This window comes from Embiotoca jacksoni, unplaced genomic scaffold, assembly GCF_022577435.1.
Source record: "Embiotoca jacksoni isolate LCO1_2020_lvr unplaced genomic scaffold, fEmbJac1.0.p SCAF_2, whole genome shotgun sequence".
Taxonomy (NCBI): Eukaryota; Metazoa; Chordata; class Actinopteri; family Embiotocidae; genus Embiotoca; species Embiotoca jacksoni.
The window spans coordinates 7,645,099-7,663,377 of record NW_027185340.1 but is presented as its reverse complement, the minus strand read 5'-3'; the positions used below and the strand labels follow the sequence as shown (position 1 = coordinate 7,663,377).

The 18,279-nt window shown below is 38.2% G+C and overlaps 3 protein-coding genes across 3 annotated transcripts in view; 2 read left to right on the top strand and 1 right to left on the bottom strand.

Annotated features, from left to right (window-relative positions):
• plekhm3 (pleckstrin homology domain containing, family M, member 3) overlaps nt 1-209 on the bottom strand; it is a 33,134-nt gene extending 32,925 nt beyond the window's left edge. Inside the window, exon 1 of the mRNA XM_069154337.1 lies at nt 162-209. The gene's annotated coding sequence lies outside the window, so the exon portion shown is untranslated. The remainder of the gene's footprint in view (nt 1-161) is intronic.
• Nucleotides 210-7,639: 7,430 nt separating this feature from the next.
• LOC138200719 (CD209 antigen-like protein C) lies at nt 7,640-11,375 on the top strand. Its single transcript, XM_069153590.1, has 6 exons — nt 7,640-7,747; nt 7,838-7,939; nt 8,531-8,665; nt 9,719-9,861; nt 10,198-10,301; nt 10,935-11,375. The coding sequence occupies exons 1-6, from the start codon at nt 7,678-7,680 to the stop codon at nt 11,092-11,094; spliced, it is 714 nt and encodes a 237-aa protein (XP_069009691.1). The 5' UTR covers nt 7,640-7,677; the 3' UTR covers nt 11,095-11,375.
• Nucleotides 11,376-13,538: 2,163 nt separating this feature from the next.
• LOC138201623 (CD209 antigen-like protein C) lies at nt 13,539-17,560 on the top strand. Its single transcript, XM_069155239.1, has 6 exons — nt 13,539-13,608; nt 13,699-13,800; nt 14,854-14,988; nt 16,044-16,186; nt 16,468-16,571; nt 17,203-17,560. The coding sequence occupies exons 1-6, from the start codon at nt 13,539-13,541 to the stop codon at nt 17,360-17,362; spliced, it is 714 nt and encodes a 237-aa protein (XP_069011340.1). The 3' UTR covers nt 17,363-17,560.
• Nucleotides 17,561-18,279: the final 719 nt, after the last annotated feature.

Sequence of the window (18,279 nt, the reverse complement as noted above, 5' to 3'; positions counted from 1 at the left end):
GTTAGCCTCTCTCCATCCTTTGATGAATGTCATTTTAACACGAGATATATAAAACCCGTTCGCTCGTTAAAATCTGAAGCATCACGCTTCACCGGTGTTCATAAAAAAAAACTGGCGCCACACACGAGCTGGGAAAAAAAAAAACAAATATTGACACTCACCTTACTGTGTTTACCATGAAGTCATTTGACAGTCCGTCCGCCATAAAGTCCTCCGAGTTCAACTGAGGCTGCAGGAGAAAGGTTCCGCGGAACGTTTTGTATCTTATTCAGTGTGCAACATGTACACAACGTTATTCACGTCATTTTTATATACATCATATTATATATATACATCATATTATATATATATATAAAATATGATGTATATGATGTGTGTATATATATATAATATATATATATATAATATGATGATATATAGATAGATAGATAGATATATTTAGATAGATAGATAGATAGATAGATAGATAGATAGATAGATAGATAGATAGATAGATAGGTAGGTAGGTAGGTAGGTAGGTAGGTAGGTAGGTAGGTAGGTAGGTAGGTAGGTAGGTAGGTAGGTAGGTAGGTAGGTAGGTAGGTAGGTAGGTAGGTAGGTAGATAGATAGATAGATAGATAGATAGATAGATAGATAGATAGATAGATAGATAGATAGATAGATAGATAGATAGATAGATAGATAGATAGATAGATAGATAGATAGATAGATAGATAGATAGATAGATAGATAGATAGATAGATAGATAGATAGATAGAGATAAAAGCATGGCAATAAACAGCAATGCCATAAAATGGATCCAAGTCAAAATTGAAACTTTTTGCTCATCCATCAGTGGAGATCGCGCCCATTACATCCATCGACTGCAGAAGTAAAAAAAAAAAAAAAAAAAAGGAGGCAAAACTCTCAAGCCTGAGACTGAAACCAACACAAGTGTAAGTGATAAATTGTTTGCAATCCAGATTATTTCAGTCTCATTTCATGTTTTCAATTACAAACTTGTTTTTTGATTGCAAGTGTGAGAAATTAGTTCTGAAACCGTCTTTTATGCTCATATCAAAAAATATTTTCATACATTGTTCTTAATTACAGAAACTCTGAGGATGTGAAAAACTTGACTTAAGTCAGACTTTACATCTCACCTTTTTGCCAGGATGTCACACTTACCTCAATATTTTTCTGAGGAAATCTGTAGAGTTCCAGTTCAAATGAAATGATTTTTTAGAAAGGATGTCGTTCAGCTGTTGTTACATGTAGAGTGTGTGCAGTTCTCTGAGTGTGTGCGTTTGATCTGAGGTGAACCAGTCTGCTGTTAGAATGTTCCATCAGTGACATCACAATAGAGACACTGAACATTAAAGCGCTGCTAAACTTGGGAGGGATGGATGGATAGATGGATGGAGGGATGAAGGGATGGAGGGAGGGAGGGATGGATGGATGGTGCATGACCATTAAATGTAATTTCATGAATCTTATTATAACAGTAAGCACACTGGAATTTGGTTTTATTTGTCTAAAAACATTTATTGTAATTTAATGGTCGCATTTTTTCCATCATTATATTATCTGTTAGCTGCACTGGGATCAAAGAACTTTTGCAGAACCTTATGAGCTTTTCACTTTTTCTAACAACCATTTTCACTGCTTTGTTCTGCATTAATCCAATTCTGTTTCACACAGGGTGTTGCCATTACTTTCATTATCATGAAATGGGATAAAAATCCCTAAAAGGCATAATCAATACCCCGGTTGGTAGCAGGAGGTGGTGCATTTACTTCTTACAAAGAAAAGGTTCCTGACACACGTCTGCACAGAGATATCTCACCAAGACAGGGAAGAGGAGCAGAGAGAGGAGGACAAAGCAGAGGTGGAGAATAGTTTCCAGCTAATGGGCTGCTTGAAGCTGACCCAGCACCCGCGGTGTCAGTCCCAGAGAGAGAAACACAGTAATTCTCCTCCAACCTGTGTTCCCACGAGGGCTGAATCAATAGATGGGGCCAAAGACTTCTTATTAAAATCACATTTCTAAATCAATATTCTCCACCTCCAAAATCATTAACATACTTTAATTAATAATATTATTTGCAGGCATAAGTTACAGTTCCAGTGTCTGAACCTTTTTCCACTTTTTTTTTTGTTTATTTTTTTTTTAGTGTGGAAGGGACATCCACAGAACATGATCTACATCATGTAGCTTTATTAATGGTATATTTCAAAGGCAAGGGGATGTGTTTGTGCATGTGACTTCTGCTTCAGAAACTTTGGTATAAGTTACTTTCCCTTGGCCTCATTTTGACATTTTACTAATCACAAACTATGTGAAACAAATCAAACATGGAACAAGGTGCTGTTGAACACTGAGGAGGTTATTTCTTTGGCGCCATGGCCCCGCTCTTCAAACACGGGTTCCAGACTAACGTGCAGTTATCAGTCTGAAATTATCCTGTTTCTTCTTTGGTGCTCTTATTCTGAAATGCGGCTAATCGAGTTGTTCCCACACTTTAACCACTGTGAAACACTGAAATGTTACCGGTCAATGTGGTTACACAATAATCCCCAAGAAACTTTTCAACAATAAACCATCAGTCTGCTATGAAAATGAAAGCTTTCTAAATCTCTCAAAAATTGGATTCTATTGCATAAAAATGTATTATTTTTGCATTCAGATGACAAAGTCCAGTTTAGATAAATGCCACGTGTTGTTGCTCTAGTGCTCCTTTAACAGTCCGAATATTTTTATTCACTTTGTTTTGACATGCATTTGGACAAACTTGTATTTGCTTCACGTACACGTGGAGGTAACTCTAAATTATTGATAGTATGTGTGTTTGATAATGATTTCTCAATAACTGTCCCTTTCTCATTTAAGATCAAAATGATATCTACACTCTTTGTTTGAAATGTTAAGTTTGTGAGTCAATATTTGAACAATTCAGGAAAATAGTTCATGTACTGGGGACACAATAAAATGTGTCATTTATGATCCAGCTAACAGTCAATAAACTGAATGATTGTCACTCTGACAGAAACTCCAGCTGAATTTTTAAAACAGATTTTATGAATCAAAGCATCCAGACTTAGTTATCATGTTTGAAGAAGAGCAGCGCTCAAACTTGTGTCAAATCAGTAACAATCAAATCAAGTTTACTCAATTATCTGCAAAGAGCAGGACCCTGGTTTAGTAAAATAATTTAAAACAATAAAACGTAAAGGATGTAATTATTTAAGGTACAACTATTGTTAAACAACATTAACACTGACTTTGCTTCAAATGGAGAGTTTCGGTCTGATGATGAATAATAAATCAGAATCACAATGGTATTGAAATTCTGAGTCCTTTGTCAGGCAAATGGTAAATTGATTTCAAATTACTTATGACAAGCTACAGTCTGAGAAATATCATTATAAGCTTTCAAAAGCCCATTTGAGAAAACCCCTGCTGCTCCCCCTGCTCCTCCCCCTCCCCCTCTGAATGCTCTTTGTCTGAATTAGTCTAAAAAGTGAAAAAGAGGAGTGCCAGGTCGCCCTAATGAGCTCCACTATGTTACTCTCTCCGCAGGACAATAGTCCATCAAGTCTACAAAAGAAAGTGGGAGATTTCAGCCTTTTTTCAGATTTGTCTTTTCTCTTTTTTCAGAATTTCCAACTTGTAAAAAACAACAACAAATAAACAAAAACAGAAACATCAAATTTTAGTTTTTAACATGTATTCTTGTAAACACAAAATGTCTTCATGGATAAATCATTTTATGTTCTAAATGAGCACAGAAGCTTTTGTAATTGAATTTTTCGTGATTTTACATCACAAGAATGGAAGTCCAGGTATCGGTGGTTATATCTACGTCCACTGTATGTGCAGCAGTGAGGCTGCGTCTGAGCTTTAGAAATCCTTTTAGGCTAAGTGCCCGTGTCTGGGATTGATGCAACAAATAAGCATCAGCTTTAGGAATAAGACCATCTCTGTCCACGAGGCTCCATCATTTTTCCATCTAAGAGCAATCTCATATCCCTCTTCCCTTGACTCGTGCTCTCAGGTCTCTCTCTGTCCTGTCAGTCCTGCCTGTTTCCTTCTTTATTTTGATCATGCCATCTCCTGGTGATGACTAAATTATGATTAGATTTAAGGATGTGCAGTGCTTTCATCTGTCTAGTGCGTTGTTTAATACTGCTCCCCCTAACCCCTCTCCAACCACCACCCTGACCCCCCAAACACACACAACACAATAGCCGTCTACCTTCACTCACTCGCTCGCTATTGAAGAGCAGAGTGGCTGCTTGGTCCCCATGGAAACGCTGCGCGTGGATGTGTGTGTTGAGTAAATGTTTCTCCCTCCCTGAGATTAAGCTGAACATGCACACACAAAACAACACAGGCTAATTTTTTTATATGCAAATAATCTGCTCTCCTTTAATGCGACCGGTGGGCTGCTGCATTATGAGGGTGGATGGGACTAACAACTGAAACACCGACAAAGTTGAGGGTTATGTTCATTATTCATCTGTTTTGATGGATATGATTGCCAACTTTTCTATTCTTAAATCTGATGAAAAATCCCAGTTTGTCACCTGAAATCTAAAGAGTTTATTCTGTGTGAGGTGATCGTGTTAAACAATTTCAGACTGTCAATCCTGACTAAACTTTCCAAAAGTAACAAGTGAATTACAGGAAGAAGGAAAAAAAAAAAGTCAGTTTAAGTAGACATGTGGCTCATCAAACATTAGGTAGCAAACAAAAACAAATAGAATCATTTCAAAATCAATGTGGCAAATATAAACATATAAACATAATGTATTATGTATTATAATGTATTATTATATAAAGTGTGCAGTTTGGGTTTTAACTGAAAACCACTCAAGTTGCATTTGACATCCATGTCTGTCAAAACTCATGGAAATATATATAGTGAAGATTTATTAAAAGGTATTGGGTGTATTTTTAGGGACATATCAATAAAAATCCATTTGTTTTGCTGTATGTCGGCTGTATCAGTGTGTAAATTGTCATCTGCTGAACCACTTCTTAAAACATTCTTGATGCAATATTCACTTGAGTGCAATAGTTTGATTTATTCCTCAATTTTTGAGTATCTATTATATTTTTGAATTTATAGGATGTGTCTTTTTTTGTCTTCCAAATTGCACTGAATAGGACTAGCCATCCAAGTTTGGTTGAACTGATTCTAACGGGACACAAAGTTGTTGCCATGACAGCAGACAATGCTTCAAACATAGATGTTGCAGCAAAGCAGCTACAAACTCCAAAATCACATCTTGAACCTGAGAGTCAGCACAGTTTTCAAGGTGGATACTTAACCACCATCTTCTGTTCCTGAGTTATGATGTTGAATAATGACCAGAAAAAGTGTTTTTACAGAACATTATGACGTCACAGTGAAGATAAAGTTCTGGATAAAAGAAAAAAATGATGTCACCTTTGTGTGAAATTTTGTCACATACGGTATAATTTCTTGAGTTATGGCCACAAACGTGTTTTTTGAGGTCACTTTAACCTGTTACAGTCAAGTTGACTTTTGACCTTTTGGATATAAAATGTCAAGACTTCATGTTAGATATTTGTGTAAAACTTGAATCATAAACAGATCAGTCCCTTCCCACCTTTTGTTTGACCTTAACTAGCTTTAAGATTGTTAAATTCATTTATATTCACTCCGCACTAACGTATTCAGCTTTTTCTAATTCTTTAATAAATCGATGTTATTATTACACGGACAGGAAATGAAACTATTTGGATGCACAGCTTATATTCACCAATTTTCTTATGCTTTATTACAATTGTTGTCAAACTGATGAATGTTTTTGTTAATCTGCTTTTTGTTTTATTTGCTTTCATTGATGATGAAGATTTTTTTTTTTTTTACTTCTTCTGGCTTTTGTTTTAAGACCTCCACTGATTATCATTAGACTCATGTAACACTGCCAGGTTCAAAATGGACAGCTAAAAATTTATACGGTCAATTTTATCCCACGTGTTTTTCTGTCTTATCAAAACTGAGCAGCCACATTGACCTCAATGCATCTCAACTCCCAGACTGTTACAAAAAGGGAGCATTAGTCAGAATATCCGTGTTTTTACAACATATGAACAAACCACTAACAGAATAAAACCCACAGAGAATCTTTTCACTGACAGGTTGTTGTTCCTGAGGTGAAGCCTAAAAAACTAAGCCGGCTACTTAAGGGGAATCATTTTTATCGTAACATAAGTCCAACTTGAGTTCCCTGCTACAAAGTTTTATTATAAAACAGCTCTTCTCAACGTGAGTTTGGTAATAGTATTATTAGGATGACATTAATGCTTAGCTGCTGTCCTGTTTAATGTTTGAGTGAGGAGGAAATCTTTTAGGAAATGATATGAAAACACAGACTGAAGTTTGACGTAAAAAAACCAGCAGTTTCAGATTTATCTGGAATATACCAAGGTGTGTGTGTGTGTGTGTGTGCGTTCAGACCTGGCACCACATGTCTCATTCACACCTAATGATCGCAGCCTCTCACTGGCAGCCATCTCTCCTCCCAGACCAAATCCAATTATTGGGGACAATAGAAACCAGCTCGGGGCTCAGGACTCCATCAGCTCCTCTGTGCCGCTGCTCCCTGCTCCGAGACTCCTGCTGGACCCCTAATCATGTCAAGGGCCCACAAGGGCTGCAAAGTACACCCGTACGTACACACATAAACACACACACACACACACACACACACACACACACACACACACACACACACACACACACACACACACACAATAACACACACATAGATGAGAGTAGACAAACACTAATACGAACATAAATCAAATACAAATACAAGATATGAGCAAATATAAATAAGAAGACGTAACGTAAAAACAAGCACAGGTGGAACTGATGCAACAAGAAAACACAAACCAATCAAACGCAAGCATGAACATAAACAACTGATCAATTAAAACAGCATAAGCACATATACAAATACAAATATAGACAAATACAGTTAACATTGTAAAAACAGAAAACAATGAATATCGCTAACTCCCAGCACAACTTTCAAAATTCAACATTTATCAAACGGTCATCTTCATGAGAAGATTTTCTTACTCTGTGCAACACCAATACATTTTACAGCATTACATGTTTTATTGGCTCCATCTAGTGGCGTTCATGTAAAAAGACTCGGGTTTGTTCTCTTTAAGGATGAGAACTAATTCAATTCTTCCTTCGTCAACCTTTTAAAATCACGGTGGACATCAGTTGCACAAAAGATGCTTCTAGTCAGTGAGCCTCAGAGTTTTTTCTTCGACCTCAGAAACAGCCAAAGAGAAAAAAGTCTCACATCAAGGTCCATTTAGTAATTATTTACATTAATTGATGGTCAGCATTAAGATATGAATTAAATTGAGGTCCATATATTATGTCCCAGATCAGATATCAAATTGGATTTGGGCCACTGTAGCATAATGTGAAATGTAACATGTCACTGACTCTTAGTCGGTCAACAGTTCTGCCAGAGGATTATTAGTGTGGTAACTACTGTCATCATGTTTAGAACCATGTGACTTCCTCAGAAGTTGGATAAAAGGAGAAATCAAACCCAGATGCGTTTCACATTTTACGTGTGTTATAGTCTGTGCTGCAGATCTGACCGTCTGTACCAAATAATCTGCATCCTTACGAGCAATGGAGGATATCTATGTAAATGTCGAAGATGTCAGTTCTGTCAAACTAAACTATTCGAGGAATCAGCCAGGTAAGACTGAGCTGACAGACAGGTGAATAGATGTATATGATCATGTGTTATCATCAGGCTGCATGTTGTAGCAGTGTTTTCTCTGTTCAGGTCCAAGGAGCACTAAGAAGAGTTTCCATTTAGGCGTTATTGTCTCTCTGGGGCTGCTGAGTGTTTTCCTGCTGGCTGGACTCATCACTCTGGGTGTCCACTGTGAGTCTGGTTCTTATAATTTAACCCTCCAACAATCAGCAGCATGAAAAAGTGCAGAATGACAATTCTTCCTCCTTATTTAAAATTATCAACATTTTTTAAATTAAATCTGATGATATAAACATCATCTGAAAGCACAAAATCATCGCAATTCAAACAAGACTAGTTTGATATGTCAAGACCAGAGCAACAATAGTTCCTTATTCACACGATAAATGAAGTTTCTTGTTTTTTCTGTCATCTATATAAGAACATACTTCCTCCTTTGCCACACTGCAACTCTTTTCATTTCTTATTAATCAGTAATACTGCTACTAATGTAATGATACAGACAATATAGCATCAGCAAACATCTGTTTATGTCCTTGACAAAAATCAAATAGTTTCACCAGATATTTTTCTCGTGGTCATCCATCCCTGCTGCAGTGGGTCTATGACCCCGCAGTGGGCCCAGAACCCCAGTTTAAGAACTCCAATCATACACCTGATGTAATTAATAAACATCTTTCGTTAGACTTTCGACTAAAATAGAAAACAGTATTAGTTTAACATCTTTTGTGTTTCTGAAAACTGAATCTTGATTTATTTCAGACCGTCATTCAGCTGCAGGTCTCCCGGCCAGTGAGGACAGGTTGTCCTCCATGACTGAAGAGAGAGACCTGTTGAACACCAGCCTCACTGAAATGACCAAACAGCTGGACAGGATTCGGACGCAGTCCACAGAGAGTGAGTTTTTTCTGCACAGCTGCCTCTTATGAAGAAATAGAACCCAACACAGCTTCATGTAACACCAGAGAACATCTTCATATGACACTGCAGTCTGTAAAGTAGAATTATAGTCAGTTTGCAAATCAGTTGCTTTTCACATGAATATATTCATTAACACATTTTCCAACCGGGAATCTTAAGAGCATATTTTTACATGTAAAAGCCCTAAAAGAGTTTCAACCAAACTGTTAAGTTTTAAATTGCTGACAAACTGTTCATTTAGGATAATTTGCATGTGGCCACTGTGTCAGTGAGGTCGCGTTATCAGCAATAAGCAGCTGTTAAGACTTTACTTCCCGTGTGAAGAGAATGTGAACTTCTGTATTTCAACTGTTAAAGGAAAATTAAAGCACTCTGAAGACAAAACATGCTTCCCTGTTTCATTTGAAGCAGCTGAAGCCTCAGCTCGACATGTGAAAGACTTTCACTTCGTTCTAAAATGAATGATAATGTTTCACGTTTTATGTTTCAAAGCTTTTCCAGTCCTCCCACATGTAATTCATGTTTACTTGTTGTGTCTTTCAATGTTTTTTACGTGGAAATTTATCAATGAAGTCCTCCAACATTTTAATCAGAACATTTTAGATTCATACTTGACTGACTGAGTGGAAATATTATCAATCAGACTTAAGTTATTGATAATTAAATACATATAATTATGAACCTCTGGTAAGATTGTGCAACTCTGCCTGTCACCATGTCACTATTAGTAAATGCTCTCTCATGCTCTTTCCAAATTGTTTCCCATTGATTAACTGCCGACTCTTTTCTCACGCTATCACTTGGTCACAGGAGGCCATATTTTGGGCAATGGTTTCAACGCTGCAAAAAATTAATTTCAACAAAGACCAAAGTGCGTCAGCGGAGTCACGAGGTGATGAGTAGCAGAAAGTCTCTTTCAAGGTGTCTAAGAGGGTCGCTCACTGAAAAAGTTGACATCTAAACAACTAACTTCATAAAAGCATGGACTTAATCATCTGTAATGTCTCTCGTTTGATGTTTTTCTTCCAGAGAAAACGTGTCCTGAAGGATGGACCATATTCCGTGTTTCCTGTTATCGCCTCTCTGAATTGTCTGGTTCCTGGGACACCGGCAGAAGAGACTGCAGAGACAAAGCAGCACATCTGGTGGTGATAGAAAGTCCTGAAGAACAGGTAGTGTGTGTGTGTGTGTGTGTGTGTGTGTGTGTGTGTGTGTGTGTGTGTGTGTGTGTGTGTGTGTGTGTGCATGCATGTGTGTTTTCAAAAACAGAAAACAAACAACAACAAACTGGGGGACACGACGTCTGGCAACAGACATTTTCTGTGATAGACAGCACTTAGTGACTGTCTTTTGTCATCTTAATATTTAGTTATTATCAGGTCATAATTAGGTTAAAATGAGATTTTTTTTTAATTTATTTTCAGTACGTATGTTAAGATGAAACTGGTAAACTGATTCTAAATTGTGGCTTAAACATGAAATATTTTGTTTTTCTGCCTGTTGAACAGGAGTTTCTCTCTACGTTCACTAAGCTGCCAGTTTGGATCGGTTTGAATGACAATGAAACGGAGGGCACCTGGAAATGGATTGATGGAACTCCACTGACTTTTATGTAAGACAGAAATTTGCTCTTTGTTAATATCCCTGCAAATGTTTACATCACTGCATATAATTTGACTCTGAGAAATTATATGTACCAGTAATTATCAAATAAATTGAGAAACAGGGGTTTTGATGCCCTCACAAGCCCTCGTGGGTTAACATTTATTTCTCAATAGCTAGATGATGAGCTCAATGAGGTCATCACGTACAGCTAGTCCAACTGGTCTTAACCGTGCATCAACAACCAGCCAACTCAACATATTAACACAGTCAGTAACGTAACACAGAGGTGCACTGAGCCTTGAGGTCATCAGCAAGAGCTGCACCACCTGCAGTAGCACACATGTACACCCTGAATGACAGGCGCACACCTAAATGTCCACCAACCCAACCCATCTTACACAATCAGCTGACTTTCAGCTACCGCTACACGGCCAACAGTAGCATTTACAGCTGTACTATCCAGTCTAGAAGAGACGGCTGTTTGTAAGGCCAGCATCAAACTCTGCAAACCCTGCAGTGGAAAGCAAAACCAATGTGAAAGAAAAAAAAAATCAAAGTAATCTCATTATGTGCCACTGAGGAACAGTTTATATGTCGGGGATTCACAGTTTCATGATTCTCTTGTTTATTACCCTGTTAGGCACTGGGAGACAAACCAGCCTGATGAGTGGCTGCCTCATGCTGGAGGAGAGGACTGTGCACATATCACAGAACAAAGCCGTCAGTGGAACGACGCGTCATGTAAAAACTCTATGAACTGGATCTGTGAGGAAACGGCCAAAAGCTGCTTTGTGTTTTAAGAAGATTTATTTGGTAATGATTTTGTAATTTGAGCTGTGACTAAAGATTTTTAAACATCTTGTCCATAGATTTAAAGAATGCATTTTTAAATTATATGAGAATTTATTCAATTACAAGCTTAAAGCAGTTGAAATAAACAAGCAGAAATTATTCACCAGAGACGACTCCATTATGAATAGATGATACACTGCACACTGGCTGGTGTGTGTGTGTGTGTGTGTGTGTGTGTGTGTGTGTGTGTGTGTGTGTGTGTGTGTGTGTGTGTGTGTGTGTGTGTGTGCCATATCTGTCATTTTTGCATATATTGTTGTTGTTTAAAAATCAATTGATTTTCAAACATTTCAAATTTTTGTGATTACTTAAAAGAGTATAAAAACATGTTTTAGGATTCAGCCTTTAAGTTGCAGCTGAACAGTCTTAGTAAAATACCAACTCCATACGAGTACTGGGACAATTGTGCATGTATGTTGGGAAATAATTCAATTCAATTTTAGTTAAACAGCGCCAAATCACAACACAGGTTATTTCATGGTACTTAACACATTAAAGTCCTTACAGCAGAACTTTACAATATTATACAGAGAAAGCCAACAATTCAACAATTCCCACGTAACCTAGGAGGGAAAAACTCCTCTTTAAGGGAGAAAAACCTCCAACAGAGGGAAGGAAAAACTCCCTCTTAGCAGGAAGAAACCTCCGACAGAACCAGGCTCAGAGGTGGGCGGAGCTTCTGCTGAACCGGTTGGACATGAGGAGAGAGCAGAGAGAGAAAAGGGTAGTATAGAGATACAAAACATGAACTGTTGGTGGGGCCGACAATCACAGAGCAGAGACATGCAGCCCCATGACAGGACATCTGCAAAAGAAAGAACAGAAACTCTGCAAGCGAGGGAACTGAATGGAGAGGCAACAGACAACAAGCAAAAAGTATGGGAAAAAAAGCAAGAAGTTAATGAAATGTGATGGTGAGATATGAGTCTACAGAGAGTTAAAGAGTGAGAGGAAAGATGTTCAGTGCATCACGAGGTCTCCCAGCAGCCCCGGCCTTTAAAAGCATAACTGCAGGATGGTTCAGGACCACCTGAGCAGCTCTGAATGTAAGCTTTATCAAAAAGGAAAGTTTTGAGTGTAGCGTTAAAGCTAGAGACGGTTTCTGCCCCTCAAACACAAACTGGGAGCTGGTTCCACAGGAGAGGAGATAAAAACTGAAGGCTCTGCCTTCCATTCTACTTTTGGAAACTCTGGGAACCAAAAGCAAGCTGAGAGAGAACATCTGTCAGGATGATATGGTTCTATAAAATCTCTGAGATAAAATGGAGCCGGGTCATGAAGAGCTTTGTACGTCAGCAGGGGGATTTTAAATTCTATTCTTGATTTAACAGGAAGCCACTGAAGAGAAGCTAAAACAGGAGAAATGTGATCTCTGTTGTTAAATTCCGTCAGTACTCTTGCTGCAGCATTTTGGATCAACTGCAAGGTTTTTAATGAGTAATTAGGACATCCTAACAACAAGGAATTAAAATAATCCAGTCTGGAAGTGACAAATGCATGAATGAGCTTTTTTGCATCATGCTGAGGAAAGATTTTCCTGATTTTATTAATATTACATAGATGAAAGAAGGCAGTCCTGGAGAATTGCTTTATATGGTGGCTAAAGGACAAATCCTTATTAAAGATGACTCCAAGGTTCCTCACAGTGGTGCTGGAGGCCAAGACGACGTCATCCAGAGTAACTGGGTGATCAGAGAAAGAGTTTCTGAGGTGTTTAGGACCAAGTACAATAACTTCCATTTTGTCTGAATTTAGAAGCAGGAAATTGTTGGTCATCCAGGCCTTTATGTTTTTCAGACATTCTTCAAGTTTTACTAACTGTTTGTTTCATCTGGTTTTATAGAAAAGTATAGCTGTGTGTCATCTGCATAACAATGGACGTTAATGCAGTGCTTCCTGATGACATCTCTTAATGGAAGCATGTACAGAGTGAAAAGGATTGGGCCGAAAACTGAAACTTGTGGAACTCCATAGCTAACTCATGTTTGTCTGGAAGACTCATTGTTGATATGAACAAACTGAAATCTATCTGATGAGTACGATTTGAACCAGTCTAATGCAGTTCCTTTTATCCTCGTAACGTTTTCCAATCTCTGTAATAAAATCGTGTGATCGATCAATATTGTGTACAGATCTGATTTTAAATTGGATTTGGGCCACTTGAGCATGATGTGAAATGCAACGTGTAACTCACTCTTAGTTGAAGGTCAACAGTTTCAGCGGGTGGTTATTATTCTGCTAATTATAGTGATCATGTTTAGAACCATGTGACTTCCTCAGAAGTTGGATAAAAAGAGAAATCAAACCCAGATGCGTTTCACATTTTACGTGTGTAATAGTCTGTGCTGCAGATCTGACCGTCTGGACCGAATAATCTGCATCCTTACGAACGATGGAGGGTATCTATGATAATGTCGAAGATGTCAGTTCTGTCAAACTAAACTATTCGAGGAATCAGCCAGGTAAGACTTAGCTGACAGACAGGTGAATAGATGTATATGATCATGTGTTATCATCAGGCTGCATGTTGTAACAGTGTTTTCTCTGTTCAGGTCCAAGGAGCACTAAGAAGAGTTTCCATTTAGGCGTTATTGTCTCTCTGGGGCTGCTGAGTGTTTTCCTGCTGGCTGGACTCATCACTCTGGGTGTCCACTGTGAGTCTGGTTCTTATAATTTAACCCTCCAACAATCAGCAGCATGAAAAAGGGCAGAATGACAATTCTTCCTCCTTATTTAAAATTATCAACATTTTTTAAATTAAATCTGATGATATAAACATCATCTGAAAGCACAAAATCATCGCAATTCAAACAAGACGAGTTTGATATGTCAAGACCAGAGCAACAATAGTTCCTTATTCACACGATAAATTAAGTTTCTTGTTTTTTCTGTCATCTATAGAAGAACATACTTGCCTAATCCCTACATTCTACACACTATTTTCACTGTAAAAGTCCAACAAATAAAATGCTTCTAGGGTTTTATTAAAAAAATAAAAGGAGGTAAATGATAAGAATTTAACACGAATGTGTTCGTGTGATTTTTAGGAGCAGCTTTTCTGCAGTTTCTGTGACCAACTTCTTGAAACCTTTTTGTCTTTTAATCACTTCTGAAATCTCCACTGAAGAGTGTCATATCGGGAAAAAAATGTGTTGTTTGATTCAGATGCAGGTTTATTATGTATTCTTAGAAAGAAACTAAACAGAGTTTGGATTTTTGGATCTTTGTACTGAGAACTTCTGCTCTGGTTTGGTACACTGATGCTATAAAACTACAGTTAGAACACAGTTACACTTCAGCTTTCAGACAAACTAATTCTCAAACGTTTTCTGTCCTGTCGACCTTTAGAAGCCAAAAATCCTTCCTGCCTCCTTCCTCCTCTGCCACACTGCAACTCTTTTCATGTCTTATTGATCAGTAATACTGCTACTTATGTAATGATACCGACAATATAGCATCAGCAAACATCTGTTTATGTCCTTGACAAAAATCAAATAGTTCCACCAGATATTTTTCTCGTGGTCATCCATCCCTGCTGCAGTGGGTCTATGACCCCCCCAGTGGGGCCAGAACCCCAGTTTGAGAACTCCAATCATACACCTGACATAATTAACAAACATCTTTCATTACACTTTCGACTAAAATAGAAAACAGTATTAGTTTAACATCTTTTGTGTTTCTGAAAACTGAATCTTGATTTATTTCAGACCGTCGTTTAGCTGCAGGTCTCCTGGCCAGTGAGGACAGGGTGTCCTCCATGACTGAAGAGAGAGACCTGTTGAATACCAGCCTCACTGAAATGACCAAACAGCTGGACAGGATTCGGACGCAGTCCACAGAGAGTGAGTTTTTTCTGCACAGCTGCCTCTTATGAAGAAATAGAACCCAACACAGCTTCATGTAACACCAGAGAACATCTTCATATGACACTGCAGTCTGTAAAGTAGAATTATAGTCAGTTTGCAAATCAGTTGCTTTTCACATGAATATATTCATTAACACATTTTCCAACCGGGAATCTTAAGAGCATATTTTTACATGTAAAGGCCCTAAAAGAGTTTCAACCAAACTGTTAAGTTTTAAATTGCTGACAAACTGTTCATTTAGGATAATTTGCATGTGGCCACTGTGTCAGTGTGAGGTCGCGTTATCAGCAATAAGCAGCTGTTAAGACATTACTTCCCGTGTGAAGAGAATGTGAACTTCTGTATTTCAACTGTTCCTGGAAAATTAAAGCACTCTGAAGACAAAACATGCTCCCCTGTTTCATTTGAAGCAGCTGAAGCCTCAGCTCGACACATGAAAGACTTTCATTTCCTTCTAAAATGAATGATGATATTTCACGTTTTATGTTTCAAAGCTTTTCCAGTCCTCCCACATGGAATTCATGTTTACTTGTTGTGTCTTTCAATGTTTTTTACGTGGAAATTTATCAATGAAGTCCTCCAACATTTTAATCAGAACATTTTAGATTCATACTTGACTGACTGAGTGGAAATATTATCAATCAGACTTAAGTTATTGATAATTAAATACATATAATTATGAACCTCTGGTAAGATTGTGCAACTCTGCCTGTCACCATGTCACTATTAGTAAATGCTCTCTCATGCTCTTTCCAAATTGTTTCCCATTGATTAACTGCCGACTCTTTTCTCACGCTATCACTTGGTCACAGGAGGCCATATTTTGGGCAATGGTTTCAACGCTGCAAAAAATTAATTTCAACAAAGACCAAAGTGCGTCAGCGGAGTCACGAGGTGATGAGTAGCAGAAAGTCTCTTTCAAGGTGTCTAAGAGGGTCGCTCACTGAAAAAGTTGACATCTAAACAACTAACTTCATAAAAGCATGGACTTAATCATCTGTAATGTCTCTCGTTTGATGTTTTTCTTCCAGAGAAAACGTGTCCTGAAGGATGGACCATATTCCGTTTTTCCTGTTATCGCCTCTCTGAATTGTCTGGTTCCTGGGACACCGACAGAGAAGACTGCAGAGACAAAGCAGCACATCTGGTGGTCATAGAAAGTCCTGAAGAACAGGTAGTGTGTGTGTGCCTGTGTGGATGCATGTGTGTTTTCAAAAACAGAAAACAAACAACAACAAACTGGGGGACACGACGTCTGGCAACAGACATTTTCTGTGATATACAGGACTTAGTGACTGTCTTTTGTCATCTTAATATTTAGTTATTATCAGGTCATAATTAGGTTAAAATGAGATTTTTTTTAATTTTCAGTAGGTATGTTAAGATGAAACTGGTAAACTGATTCTAAATTGTGGCTTAAACATGAAATATTTTGTTTTTCTGCCTGTTGAACAGGAGTTTCTCTCTACGTTCACTAAGCTGCCAGTTTGGATCGGTTTGAATGACAAAGAAACGGAGGGCACCTGGAAATGGATTGATGGAACTCCACTGACTTTTACGTAAGACAGAAATTTGCTCTTTGTTAATATCCCTGCAAATGTTTACATCACTGCATATAATTTGACTCTGAGAAATTATATGTACCAGTAATTATCGAATAAATTGAGAAACAGGGGTTTTGATGCCCTCACAAGCCCTCGTGGGTTAACATTTATTTCTCGATAGCTAGATGATGAGCTCAATGAGGTCATCACGTACAGCTAGTCCAACTGGTCTTAACCGTGTATCAACAACCAGCCAACTCAACATATTAACACAGTCAGTATCGTAACACAGAGGTGCACTGAGCCTTGAGGTCATCAGCAAGAGCTGCACCACCTGCAGTAGCACACATGTACACCCTGAATGACAGGCGCACACCTAAATGTCCACCAACCCAACCCATCTTACACAATCAGCTGACTTTCAGCTACCGCTACACGGCCAACAGTAGCATTTACAGCTGTACTATCCAGTCTAGAAGAGACGGCTGTTTGTAAGGTCAGCATCAAACTCTGCAAACCCTGCAGTGGAAAGCAAAACCAATGTGAAAGAAAAAAAATCAAAGTAATCTCATCATGTGCCACTGAGGAACAGTTTGTATGTCTGGGATTCACAGTTTCATGATTCTCTTGTTTATTACCCTGTTAGGCACTGGGAGACAAACCAGCCTGATGAGTGGCTGCCTCATGCTGGAGGAGAGGACTGTGCACATATCACAGAACGAAGCCGTCAGTGGAACGACGTGTCATGTAAAGCCTCTATGAACTGGATCTGTGAGGAAACGGCCAAAAGCTGCTTTGTGTGTTAAGAAGATTTATTTGGTAATGATTTTGTAATTTGAGCTGTGACTAAAGATTTTTAAACATCTTGTCCATAGATTTAAAGAATGCATTTTTAAATTATATGAGAATTTATTCAATTACAAGCTTAAAGCAGTTGAAATAAACAAGCAGAAATTATTCACCAGAGACGACTCCATTGTGAAGAGATGATCCACTGCACTCTAGCTGGTGTGTGTGTGTGTGTGTGTGTGTGTGTGTGTGTGTGTGTGTGTGTGTGTGTGTGTGTGTGTGTGTGTGTGTGCGTGTGTGTGTGTGTGTGCCATATCTGTCATTTTTGCATATATTGTTGTTGTTGAAAAATCACTTGATTTTCAAACATTTCAAATTTTTTTGATTACTTAAAAGAGTATAAAAAATGTTTTAGGATTCAGCCTTTAAGTTGCAGCTGAACAGTCTTAGTAAAATACCAACTCCATACGAGTACTGGGACAATTGTGCAAGTATGTTGGGAAATAATTCAATTCAATTCAATTTTAGTTAAACAGCGCCAAATCACAACACAGGTTATTTCATGGTACTTAACACATTAAAGTCCTTACAGCAGAACTTTACAATATTATACAGAGAAAGCCAACAATTCAACAATTCCCACGTAAACTAGGAGGGAAAAACTCCTCTTTAAGGGAGAAAAACCTCCAACAGAGGGAAGGAAAAACTCCCTCTTAGCAGGAAGAAACCTCCGACAGAAACATGCTCAGAGGTGGGCGGAGCTTCTGCTCAACCGGTTGGACATGAGGAGAGAGCAGAGAGAGAAAAGGGTAGTATAGAGATACAAAACATGAACTGTTGGTGGGGCCGACAATCACAGAGCAGAGACATGCAGCCCCATGACAGGACATCTGCAAAAGAAAGAACAGAAACTCTGCAAGCGAGGGAACTGAAT

Excerpts from the sequence above, each read along its gene's own strand:
- LOC138201623 (XM_069155239.1), top strand. The coding sequence starts at position 13,539 with ATGGAGGGTATCTATGATAATGTCGAAGATGTCAGTTCTGTCAAACTA. Across the intron at positions 13,609-13,698 it reads CTATTCGAGGAATCAGCCAG|GTCCAAGGAGCACTAAGAAG; the intron begins GTAAGACTTAGC and ends TTCTCTGTTCAG. Across the intron at positions 16,187-16,467 it reads TAGAAAGTCCTGAAGAACAG|GAGTTTCTCTCTACGTTCAC; the intron begins GTAGTGTGTGTG and ends CCTGTTGAACAG.
- LOC138200719 (XM_069153590.1), top strand. The coding sequence starts at position 7,678 with ATGGAGGATATCTATGTAAATGTCGAAGATGTCAGTTCTGTCAAACTA. Across the intron at positions 9,862-10,197 it reads TAGAAAGTCCTGAAGAACAG|GAGTTTCTCTCTACGTTCAC; the intron begins GTAGTGTGTGTG and ends CCTGTTGAACAG. Across the intron at positions 10,302-10,934 it reads GGAACTCCACTGACTTTTAT|GCACTGGGAGACAAACCAGC; the intron begins GTAAGACAGAAA and ends TTACCCTGTTAG.